The sequence below is a fragment of the Oryctolagus cuniculus genome, chromosome 2 (genome assembly GCF_051225735.1).
Source record: "Oryctolagus cuniculus isolate XC-2025 breed Fujian yellow rabbit chromosome 2, ASM5122573v1, whole genome shotgun sequence".
Taxonomy (NCBI): domain Eukaryota; kingdom Metazoa; phylum Chordata; class Mammalia; order Lagomorpha; family Leporidae; genus Oryctolagus; species Oryctolagus cuniculus.
Genome location: NC_142868.1, coordinates 83,130,841 through 83,144,199, shown reverse-complemented (window position 1 = coordinate 83,144,199; position 13,359 = coordinate 83,130,841). Strand labels below are relative to the sequence as shown.

General features: G+C 37.0%; 1 protein-coding gene across 7 annotated transcripts in view; it reads left to right on the top strand.

Annotated features, from left to right (window-relative positions):
• Positions 1-13,359, top strand: part of PURG (purine rich element binding protein G) — a 39,765-nt gene that overhangs the window by 9,645 nt on the left and 16,761 nt on the right. The window contains exon 3 of one of the 7 annotated variants that reach the window (XM_089327333.1): positions 10,391-10,548. The exons of the other annotated variants lie outside the window; for them this stretch is intronic. Coding sequence (XP_089183459.1) covers positions 10,391-10,408 — 18 coding nt within the window. The 3' untranslated portion in view covers positions 10,409-10,548. Of the gene's footprint in view, positions 1-10,390; positions 10,549-13,359 lie in introns of those variants that run through there. 7 annotated transcript variants of the gene reach the window in all.

The following is a 13,359-nucleotide window of genomic DNA, read 5'->3' as shown; positions in this document are numbered from 1 at the left end:
TGAAGTGCATAAGCTCATGTGCTAATGTTAGAAGTATCTTTGCATGTAAAATCCCATTAGAAACCTTCCATGTGATAAACGATCCTTGGCCTAGTGGAGGTTCACAAGAGCAATTGGTGGTCTGTTTGCAGCAAATTCTAGAAAACGAAGTGATGTGCAAAAAAATTTCTCTTTCTCTACCCCCTCTTCTCAAAATAGTATATGTATTTTAGGTTCTTGATTGCTTCCTCTTCAGTGTCGTTTGAAATCTGAGTGGGATATGAAAGAATAGTTTAATTTGGCTAGTTTTTTTTACCCTTGCCATTTTGTAGAATTTTTCCTCAGCTTCCATCAAACATTCCAAGCAACTTTACCAAAAGAGTGTACACCTAAGTGCCAAAACTACCCAGCAAAGTGAAACAGCAGAACCATAAGCTTAATGAGCAAGGATACGGGTATGTACAGACACCAAGATCCAAAACGTTCTACATCATTTGCTAATTTACTTTGGAAGCTGCTGTATCTCATTCCTAGATTTTTCTAACTAGAAGTGTGATTTACATCAGTGATCTGCATTCTATCAATAAGACTAAACCTATTGCTGCTTGGCAAATACTCACATTAACATCAGTGTAAATGAAGAGTTCTAAAATTCCATCAGTGATAATCTCCCCGCCTGTAAACTGGCCCTATTGGAAGTAGAGAAGGGCATTAATTTCTCTCACTACCCCCATGGCCCCACTCCATCCTATTTGTTAACAACTGGAACAATAAAAACTAGAGCTGCTCTTTGAAAATTTAGAAATTTCCCTACAGGCTAAGTCTAAAGACACTAAGAAAGATGGGCCACTACTTCACTCAGCTGACCCCCGCACTCTAAGCATATTCCTAGGTAGCAATTTAGGGTGAGAAGAAAACAGTTCATTTGGGATGATGCGGACTGAAAGGTCAGTTGCCCCAGCTTCAGAAAATATTTTTGACTAATATGATTGACAAGTCATTTCAGAAATGAGTTGAGTCCCTAGAAAAGTTTGACCATTGACCACTTTTTAAAGATAAATGTGATAAAAGGCAGATCCCATTGAGATTTATTAGTTCTAAGAACTATTACGTGTTAAATACCTACTGTTTACTATGCATTGCTGAGTCCCTTACTTTTACTGTGTCTAATGAACCCTATTATCCCCATTGTCGTATAATTTCCCAGAAGTTTAAAAACTGGTGCAGTCTCTCAGAACTGATGTATTTGAATGCAAATTGACACCAAAGCCAAAGATTGTGCCCATTCAGTTAGGCCAGGTTGCCTTTAAGACTTAAGCACAATCTACCCACAACCACCACTATAAAACCACCAATATAAATCCCTGGGCATTATTTTATCCCAAAACTGACCCCCATATATGAGACTAGTCTCACCAATAAGTATTTCGTTGGTTAATGTTGGTGCTAATAAATACAATTTATCTGATCTCTAATACAGTTCACAGCTTGAACCTCTAATCACAGTCAGCTGTTTCACATAAATGTCAGTGAGTTTTAAAAGGAGTCAGAAGATGAGACTGTAGATGGATCTTCCCAGTTCTATCTGTAAGGGCAGAGAGGAGACAAATTACTCCTCACTGCAGATCTGCAGTTTCATTTTCAGGAACCAGAAATAACTGATTCTGTTAAAATTGTTTGGAAATCTTGTCAATATTATTGAGAGTTTTGTTTATTTCTCATTTTTCCTACCACCTCCTCCTGCAGTATCCATTCCTTTTCACATTTAATTACTGAGTTCCCTCCTCTTTGCCCAACTGCAGCAGAATAAACTGAGGTAACTGCTCTATTGATGGACACAGTTTGCTCCATTACTCCAGGGCAAAGGCTTCCAAACTTTAGTGTAAGTTGAGAACCACCTAGAAGGTTTGTTAACAACCACACATTGCTGGGCCCCAGGCCCAGTTTCTATGTAGTAGAAGTGTTAAGGTACAGTAAGGACCGAGAATTTGTGTGTCTAACATATTCCCAGGTGAGTGGAAGCTGCTGACCTGGGGCCTGTGTTTTAACCACTGCTCTGAGTGGATGAGAGTTTGACCTGAACTACAAAAGTTGGTGAAGGAAAAAACTCAGTCAAAATCACCATAGTGTCTCGGTAGATGAGGCAGCCTTGAGAGCTGCTCATTCTGCCTTGAGGAGTTTACAAATCTTAAAACATGCAACATTTTTTGTAAGTTGCCTAGATTTTTGGATTAAAGAAATTATTTTTATCCTTTCATCACATTTAATAACCTGCTTTTCATTTTTCAACAGCTATCTTAAGAATTTCTAAATCCTGACATGAAAAACTTTAGTAGTAATAAATGTATGGAAACTAAAGCACATTTTTAATTTATTATATAATGCTGATACTTCAGTCTTAGTAAACAAAAGAGAACATGCCATCTATTTAAGAATTATTAATACTTCAGGCTTAGTAAGTGTTAAATATTAGAACTTATGGGACCTTGGCATCTCTCCAGTCCTTTAATTTTACATTTTGTGACATACCTCATACAGCTCAAATGATTCCTAATTCCTAGAATAGGCTAAGTAAACACTTTAAGGGCTAGAGCTTAACATGCTATATTGAGATACAAAGATAGTAAGAAATATATAATGTCTTAAAAACTGTTTTACCATCTTTTCATTCTCTATATGTGTAGGACAAAAGAACTGTATAGTGTAGTGGATTAAAGGAACTTTCTTCACATTAACTTTTGGACCATTGCTTTCACCTCATTAAGCATATTATTTGAAAACAAAACCAACATGTAAAAATGGCTTGTTCTATGTTTGCCAACCTGTGGATATTCTGTAATATACTGGGTTAATCAAAAGTAAAATCATACTTTACATATAAATCAATATAGGTAATAGTTGTAACTATACCTACACCTCTTAGTAACTGTCATTCTAGTACATCAAATCTGAATCGGAAATATTAAGTTAATTCACACATAGACATTTGACAGCTCTGCGAACTCACTGACAGCTCTTTGCAGCTCCTACCTTTCAATGATTAGTGCTCCAGAACACTGTTTTTAATTGTGAAAACCGCTAACTCCCTGCTAACATAACAGAGGTGATCACAAACTCAAAGGGTGACCTTTATGGGCAGTGTAACTTTCTTAAAAATTCTCTATCCTGTTTTTAATATATCTACAATGTAAATTTTAGATTTGAAAAATAAGTTTTAGAATTATAAGCTGAGTAAACTTCAGACAGAATATAGTTTTTTAGATTTTGGCTCAAGGTGAAGCAAACTTCAAGAACAGTTAGTTTGACTTGCCTGTTACTGGAATTATTTAAGGCAGAGACTAGAACACTTCATATAGGATGCATAAAGGGAATTGATAAGTCAGAAAAGAATTGCTACTTCCTCAGAGATTGTTTTTAACATAGACTCAGTTTATTGGGAATACTACTTGGAATGCTTGTATTCATATCCTCTGCTAATTTACCAAGTTTAATAAGTAAATGTGATTTCAAATATTCTAGTATTACTCTAAAAATATTAAATATTTACCCTTTCCTCCCAACATTTATTTTTGCAAAATAATCTAAGAACTATATTCCAAATTTTCCTGAATTTTAATTAAGTGAATTAGTTAAAATAGTTTTCATGAAATTCACCCTGCAAAAGCAAGCATACATTTTGTAATTTTCACAGAAATTTTTCATTAATCATTCACATTAAGAATCTTTAATTCTTAATAAATTTAGTATTTATATTACTATTTCAAACCTAACTGCTACAGATTTATTTAGAAAGACATTAAGTGATCTAAGGGTAAACCGGAAACCACATTACTGATTGTCAGTTTTTTTAATATAAAAATTCAGATTAAATTCTGTTTAAAGGTTGAAATACATATAATCTCAATTTTTTTTCTAACACTACTAATTAACAGTGGAAAGAAGCAACATAGTTTGTTCATTTCATATTAGATTTTTTGTTTCAGGGATTAAGTTTCCAAGTAAGTCCATTATGGCTGTAAATTCTATATGTGATTCTGGCCTTAAGAGTTTCAAGGCTTTGTAAAGGAAAGAAGAGTAGCTGTAGCAGAAATAACTAAATTCAGGATCCTATGTGATCCATTCTAAAACTCTGTTCTGCCTGCAACACCCACTTCTTGTTAGCTCTTCCAATAATCTGTGCTTTTGTGTGGTACTATAACATTTCCAAATTTCAAAAGGACAATTAATAGTACCATTCATGGAGAGATCTGAGTAGGTTGAAATAGATTACACCTAGGTGGGTGAGCTTAGTAACTGTATCACACATTTCTAAATGTTTAAGCAAAATTTACTCCACGCTATTCATTTATTTTATGTGTGTGTGACATACATAAATAATAGAAATTATAAAGAGAGTCCAATCCTGTCCACCTGTTCTTTGCCCCTGGAGAAGTAATGGCAAATTGGTTTATCTTGTTTGTTACTATAATAGTTGGCTACCCTGAAGTGCTACGTTAAGTTTAAAGTCTGTCTACAGGGGAAGAGAGAAAAAAACAGCATTCATGCCAACTATTTGCTATTTTAGTTCTCATTGTGCACTAAAAAATTCTCAAGTTGAGTCAGATAGCTGGCAGTTGGAGCACAAACTAATGCAATGCAGCTAGAAATGTGTCTCTTCTAATACTTCAAAAAGATTGTTTTAATCCAATAATACCTCTGTTAAAACAGCAGAGAATCCTCTCTACACCTCTGAGGGATTAGATGGCCAAGATGATGTCGTCTAGGATATACTTAAGCAGTGAATTCTATACTTGCCTCTAATGAGTTCTACCCACCCTTAAGATGATGGCAGATTCTTCCTTTAAATTTAGCCTGGTGATTGGCAAACATTAGTGTGCATAATATATTAGAAATGTAGGTTCTGGGCCCTGTCCTCAGAGTTTTCTGATTTGGTTGATCCAGAGTGGGGTTCGGAAATTGACATTTTTACTTGTCTTGCTCATTTTGATATAAGTGGTACGGAAGCTGTTGGTTGACATGGACTTGGGTGATGGAGCATTGACTTGCATACTTTGTCTCATAGCATTTTTCCCACTGGAATTGCTTAAGGTTTAACAGTCAGCCACAACACCATGGATAATGACTTTGGTTATAAAATCAACAAGTAATGCCTTGGGCTCACTTTTAAACACAGATAAGCTGTACACATAAATTCAGGTGTTTAATGTAAGATGTTGTACTCTTACTGGCGATGTTTCTGGGCAGTGGTTACTAGAATGGCCAGTTTCTCCACCTCCTCCGTCCAAGTTCAAACTGTTCTTACGTGACAGCTAACCACTCATTGCGTGCTTCCTGGATTTCACAGCCCACACATCCTGAGTCTTTCCAGTCTGAGCTGAAGGACTGGTCTTTCAGCCTCTCACAGAACAACTTCTCAACTTTTTTTTTTTTTTTTTTTGTAGTTATAAACCTACAATTTATTAGGGATAGAAAAAAAAGATACCCTTTCTCAATCTTTGTTTCACTTCTTATGACATTCTTTTACTCAATTTTAGCTAGAAAAAAAAAACACACATAACATACAATTTACATTCTTAACCGTTTCTAAGTGTCCAGTAGTGTCAAGTGTTCAGTAGGGTTAAGTATGCTCACCTATGGTACAAACAACGCCAGAACATTTTTGTGTTGCAAAACTGAAACCTGCACCCATTAAATAACTCGTCTCTGCATCCTCTAGCCACCAGCAACTACCATCATATTTTCTTCTCAGCCTTTTTTTTTTGTAAGAAAAATGTTTTCTTCACCCCTCTCCCATCAGTAATGAGTTTTTTAGTCATTTTCCTCTTGCTCTCCAAGTACAAACGTTATCTGCTGTATTATTATAATTCTCATGTGCAAAGAGATTTGCAATTATAAAGCAATTGTGCTCATATTAAAATAGGAGATCCTTACAATCCTTGGGTAACTGTGAATGAAGATTATTTTATCTAGGAAGCCTTTCTGCTGGTTAAAAGGGGAAGCTAAGTCTTCTATTCCTCTTAAGACCTACAGGATTCCAGAGGGACACTTTGTGCTTGCTGGTTTGTGGTTTGTTTGTTTCTTTCTTTGTTGAAGATCTGAGCTGAGAATTACCAGGGCAATTAGGCTTAACTCCTAGATTTTTCATGGCTCTCTCCTATGTGCATTCTAGGACTGTTTGCTCATAACACCTAACTTAAGTAGTAGGTTGGAAAATTTTCTGGAATTTAACAATGTGAGTGTTATGATTTCAGAATCTTTGCTTGTTTCAATGTGAAACCATTTAGCTTTAAACAGCTTAATAGGAAATGTGTGAGAGGAAATATGTATAAAATTAAATGGGTTTTTCTACAATAGAGCTTTTTCAAATATTATTTTCAAAATCTGACAGTAAGGAAAAAACTCAAGAAGCACATTTTTAAAAATTACTCTTCCTAAGTTTTTATTAAAAAATTTTTTTCTTCCTGACGTTAAAATCTTTCAAGGAAATCAATAAAGTTTAAAATCCTGCAACAGTACACATTTAAATAGCAAAAAATACTATGATTACGAGCATGCTGTTTATGATCTTGCTATTGGGAAAAAAAGCCCTTTTGTTGGCCTAAATTATCTTGGAACTAGTACAAAAACTAGTTGATCATGCCCCTTTGATGGTGTTAACTGCCTCTTCATCTTAGGAGTTGATCATTCGTAACATCAGTGGCATTTTGTGAGCAAGATAGACGCTATTTATTTAGCATCTTTTTTAATAATTCCATAATTTTGTGCCAGTTAGATTTTTCTTGAATGGTCTGCTACCACATATTGGTAATATTTATTCAGAGAAAATTCTTTCAAATGGAATATCATTATTCCTTTGATGTCCATCATAAAATTAGAAATTTCTTAGTAAGATGGTTAAAAAAAAATGTCTATTGCAGTTGAAATGATTTAGTGAAGGAGTTGTGATAAACCTGGTTCAATAAAACGCTAAGCAATTACTGGATGTTTTTGGTTAATTTCCAGTGCTCTCCTCACTATTTAAGCTGATTCTTCACTGTTGCTTATTGTCACCCCTAAAGCACAGACATTCTTTAGAGTCATGAACTGCCCAGAGCACGTCCTGCCCACCCCAGAGCTTACGTGCCCTCTGTCTGTTGTCTCTGGCATAAGCTGGGTGCTAACGTTTTTCCAGGAGGAAGCTGCATATACTAAGGAGAATCCATGCCTGAAAATTCCCCAGGTTCTGGACCTGTGTTCCCTAATTGTTTACCTACTTTATCAGTTGAAACATTGACTTGACGAAGAATAACGAATGCTTATGTGATTAGCAATAGCTAAAGTTAGTTTGCATTATTGTTCTTCAGCTGTACTCCCGTCTAAGGGAGCCTTTGAGTGATTAGGTGACAATTTGCTTTGTCTTATCTTTTAAAAGACCCAAATATTAAATTTAATGACATGTCATATTAAGCTGTCATTCAAGCAGTACTGTCTACTGAGATGATTTGCATTTGACAAGACAGACTACATAAAATCTACAGTTTATTTGATAGAAGCATTTTATATTTTATATAGAAAAAAATGATCTTGGGTAAACACATACCTTGATTCTCAAACTAGATTTTCAGTAATTCTAAGTGACAAGTTAGTAAACATGTTACAAAATGACTAAAATGAGTATGGATGCTAAATTACTCTCACTTTGCTTGTGCTGTCATTAATAAAGCCAAGAAAATTCATTTGTGTACGATTTGGACTGTTATTTCAAGTACTCACAGAGTTTATGAAACCCTCACAGTCTTGCCCTTGGCATCGTTGTGTGCAGTGGTGCGGGGTGATGGTCAGGGCACCGTGTTGCTAAGAAACACGTCATCTGTGTCTTCTAGACGGGCCTGGGGCCCTCAGGTTGAGAGGATTGAATCAGCGTAGGTGACTTCTGAGAAGGTTTCAATCTCTGTATCCCCAGAGCCAGTGGGACTGACTCCTGAAGTTCCCTTCAGCTTCCTTCTCTAGCCTGTCCTCGTTTTTCTCCAGCTGCTCTTTTGCCCTCCTTTCCTCCTTTTCATCCTTCGTGTGCAGTTACGACTGCTTTACATAGATTCAATATACTCTTTCTCTGTCTCATTTGCCCAGTTCCCCTTTTACCTGCCATTTAATTATTTGTGGGGGCCCTAAAAAGTCTGTTGGAAAAATTGGAATTAAAAAATAATGCAGAGGCAGACATTTGGCCCAGCAGCTAAGATGTCAGAGGCCTTGGATTCCACTCGGCTCCCACTCCTGATTCCAGGTGCCTGCCTCCATGTGAGGCAACAGTGATGACTCAGGTCCTCGGGTCCCTGCCATCCACATGGGAGACCCAGATTGAATTCCTGGCTCCTGGGTTTGCCTGACGTAGCCCCAGCCATTGAAGACATTTGGGGAGTGAACTAGTGAATAGAAGACAGTTTATCTTCTCTCTCCATCGCTCTCTTGCTCTCTCGCCCTCGCTGTTGTACCTGTGTGTGTGTGTGTGTGTGTGCGTGTGCATGTTTACAAATTATCTTGGAACTAACACAAAAACTAGTTGATTGTGACACATATAATCAGTAAAACTTAACTTTGGCCCTGCACATGGGAGCTTGTTAACAGGGCAATCCCTCCAGTTTCAGAAGCTTTTTTTACACACACAACTTAAAAGTATTTTAAACTTAGTTTCCATATAAAAATCCTATCTCCTTAACCTGAACTTAATACCAGAGACTGTTTCCTCCTCTTTTGTATTCCCCTGTACACCCTGTGCAGGATTACTTAAGTCACCTCCCTTCACTGAATGACCACTGTTCCTGATTCTGTTTTGCCTTTGTAATCTTATTGCTTTGTAATCACAGACAGTAATTAATAGACAAATCTAAATGGAAAAAAAATGGTGACGTGATAATGTAAAAACATAACAAGAAATACTATGTCATTTTTACTTCAAAGATGATTCACGCATTAAGATGCAGTATAACATGGAATCTTCTGTTTCCTCCACATCCTAAGTTTTACTTCGGGAATATCCTTTGCCTGGCTTAGTAGATAAATGAAGCTTTTCTGGACACTCATGTGGCTACTTGTGCCAGGTCCTGTGCTAGGGACTAGGGCTACAATAACCTAGAGAACACAAATATTTCACTGCCATTAGCTGTAAATGTGGCATGTCCAAAGTTACTTGAATCAAAGCAACTTTTGGTGCCTAATCAAACTCAGTGTTTTTTAAATCCAGTAGATGGTTTCATTTGGTTATCGGCATGTGCCAGGCAATGTATTGGTTTATGTGAGAAGTGTGTTTGAAGCTACCATAAAGTGATTCATACTGTTTTCCTTTCAACAATTTATCCTTTAAATCTGATTAACTATTTGCATTCTATTTTACTGATGCAGATTTGCAGAAATACAATGATACTATTTTAAGCAATAATTATATATTCTTCATTGCAAGTCTCTTCTTGATGTCCTACAGTGAAAATGATAGTTCTGTTTTATCCCATGTACCTACTGTGTCATAAAAGATGGGAGGTTGAGCCAGGCAGTAGATGAGGAAGGCAAGGAGTGGGAACGTGTGCATCACATGTTTGCGCTCCGTGCCCCCGGCTCTTCTATACTTCCACACTTCTGATTTTACTTTACTCTCATTACATGGACAATATGAGGGTACTTCAAAAAGCTTGTGGAAAATGGAATTAAAAATAAGTTCATTTTGATGCAAAAATTTTTTGAAACCCATGCCTAATTTTTCACAATATGCATTTCCATAACTTCTTTGAAGACCCCTCATATATTCATAAATTCTTTTTTTTCTTCACACGTTTGGATTTGCATAACTCCAACAGTGTTCTCAACTAAGATGACCATCTCACCAATGCCTTACCCTATTGAAAAAGGCCTGCGTCCACTTAACTGTGTTAGTTCATAAGCAGTTGTATTCATTTTCACTGTGGAGACATTACAATGTAGATTATTCATAGATTCATTTATGAATACAGACAACTCATGTGTCCTCAATTTTTCTCATAGCTGTTCATTATTATTAAATATTTACCAATGAAATAGAAAATGGAACTCAAATTATAATTTACAGCTTGAAGTGGTTTTCAAAGTTCTTTCACAATATTCTATCTCATTTCATAAAACTGCTGATTTAGATCAGTTTAGTTCAGTGTCACTATCCCCACTTAACAGAGGAAGAAAACCGAGGCCCTGGCAGGTGAAATGAGGTGGCTGTTACCACCTGGCTACTTAGTGAAACATCAGGATTGTACTGAGTCTGCTGCTTAAGGATGCATTTGGAATAACATTAGAGAAGTGTTAAATGGTTAAACTTTAAGTCAGAATTAAACATGTTTTAATAGCTGATTTAATTCAAACAGTTATGTTTTTAATGCACGCTGGGTGTTTTGTTTTCATACATCTTTAGGCTCAATTCTGCACTTAGTATTCCTGTTTGGGTCCCAGCGGGAGACATAGCAACTCAACTCATTGGGGCGCATGTTTGTGCACGTTCCACTCACCTGGATGCTGAGCCTTTGTCAGCCTCTACCTGGAGCTCTGAGTTTTTCACCCCCTGTGTTTGTTTAATCTCCCTGCCCCAGCTACCCACCTTAGCTAACCTTCAGTAACTTGATCTCTCCCTGTCCCACCGTCACAAATCTTGTCGTGGCATCTACAGCACAGAGTAGCTCTCAAAGAATATTATTATTTAGAGAATTTAAGAAGTTAAAGACTTCCTTCCCTTGATAACTGAAGTAAATTAAAAATCGACTAGCATAATCTTTCCCCTAAACTCCTATGTGCAATAAATGACCAATGCAAAATGGAAATGGGCTCTTTCAAAAACCTGTGTGAAAGGAATGTCCCAGGTTAGCTCAAGAAGCCACATCTTCTTTGTTTCCATCATTATACAGTGATTATAAATGTTACTAATAAAGATTTGAGAGCACTACAGTATTCTCATTCATGCACACAAAATTTAACCATGCTCATTATGTTTATTAAAGCAGAAAATCAAAATAATACATAATAGAAATATTTCAATTTCAGTAGGATTAAAAGCATTACGACTAAATCTCTGGTAGCTAGGAAATTCTATTAAATAAATGACCTTGCTTCCTGGCATTCTCAGTTAACCCAGGTTTTGTAGCATCGCAGAAGAATTTGTGGGCTAAAATTTACAATTTTATAAACAGATTGACTTATTCTGCCCCTATATTTATAAAATTATTTATAAAATTCTTCTTTTTAGGATTTATTTATTTGAAAGGCAGAGCATCAAGAGAGAGAGAGCGAGCTTCTGTCTGCTGGTTCAGTACCCAAATGCAACAGCCAGGTCTGAGCCAGGCCAAAGCAGAATCTAGAAACTACATCCTAGACTCCTACATGGATGGCAGGGGGCCAAATACTTGGGCCATCTTCCGCTGCCTTCCCAGGCACATTAGCAGGAAGTTAGAAGGGAAGCTGAGCAGCCAGGACTCCACCAGCACTCCTATGTGGGATGCCAGAGTCGCAAGTGGCAGCTTAATGGGCTGCCTCACAGTGCCAGCCCCTGTAAAATTATTCTGTCCCATAAAACTTTCATATTGGTTCAGTCTGTACAAATCATCATATCGTTATAAAAAGTCAGATCAGTATGCTTAGGACTGTTAAGGAAGAGCTTAGAGAAGTTCCACATTTGCCTTTTGCTACGAGAGAAATAAAACAGTAATTTAAATCCTCTTCTTCCACCCCCTTGTGCTACAGCAGTAACTTCAGCTGTGGTTTTTGGTGCTCAGCCCCACCAGAGTTATCATGCAGTCTCAGTGGCCTACTACAGAATAATAAATAACACAGACTTTGGGGTCAGCCAGTCTAGGGGTCAAGTTCAAGTTCTGTCACTTGTCTAATTTGGAGCTATTCATTTAATTTTATAGGGTTGTAAGAATTGATTCATTCAGCATTTAGTGTATACAAATCAGTCACCCATTATGTGCTCAGAGGGCTTCTGGGTCAAGAGGATTGTATTGGTAACAAAATGTAATATTCCTTACTGTCGTAGAACTTAGAGTCAACCAGAATTCTCTCAAAGAAAATTAAATGTTTTAGGATAAATTAGCAAAGTGTGTCATAAAACAAGCATTTGATAAACATCAGTTAGCATCACAAATTCTTCACAACCCAAAAAATGGGTGGCAAGTTACAACAAAATTCTGCAAAATTAGATGGGAGCCTCTTCCTACCACAGACAATCCCAGGTAGAGCAGTGGCAAGGGAGCTGTGCTAGTTAGAATTTGCTGAAGCTGTTTTTCAGTCACTTATAAAAGTGCGCAGTTACATAGGCCAATTGTTCTTAGGAAACAAAAGGCACTAACTATAATAGAAAAAAAATGAAGACTCAGAGTCCATCAAAATTAAAACTTTCTGCTTATCCAGAGATACCATTAAGAAAATGAAGACCATGAAATAAGAAAGTATGGTTTTATTCCTAGAGGAAATCAAAACTGTCTTCTTTCTGTTTTTTTTTTTTAAATGATTATGAGGCAGCTTACATGATTTGAGGACCAATTCCCCCAGAACTAATTTACTTATTTTCTAATATAGGTGTAAATATCCATAGTGACTTGACAACCTAAGATTTTCTTGTCTAAATCTGTCATCAACTTTGATTTTTTTTTTTAACTGAAGGAGTGTTTGGTAGTAATATAACACCCTCATTTTACAACAGACAGGAAAATATTAAAGATGTTATGTGGCTTATTCAAAATAAATAGTCCTTTCAGATCCTGAACTACACCTTTTTAAGTGGTTCCTCCACTGCTCAGTGTCTGCTTCTCTATATTGCTTTGCTTCAGAGGGAGGGGCAAGCATTTGGCCTAGTGGTGAAGTTGCCCACATCCAACTTCCAAGTGCCTGGATTTGAGTCCCAGCTCTGAGAGCAGAGCTCTGGCTGGGAGGCAGAGGTGATGGGTTAAGTAGTTGGATCCCTGACACCCACTTGGGAGACCTGCACTGAGTTCCTGGCTCCTGGCTTCAGTACAACCCAGGCCATTGTGGGTAGTTCGAGCACAAACCAGTGGTTGAGATCAATCTCTGTCTTTCTCAATGTGTCTATCACTTCTCTCTAATAAGTAATTTTTTAAAAAATTCAGTGGGAGACTGCAGGCTTCATTAAAAACACATTTTGTTGTCATTTTTCAACTAGAAGAGTTTCCTCACCTGTTGGCTTTAAAGTTGAAAGTATTATTACTAGATTGTTTAGGGGGGAGGGTCATTCTGACTCCAAGAAAAGTACCTTTTGAGAGCTGAGGCACTCCGTGGTTTCTGGAAAATAAAGAACTGTTACAACAGAGGCCCAAGCCCTGTCACCAAGAGGCTCCAGAGAGCATTGCCTGACGCTGCGCTCCTCTGCCGTGC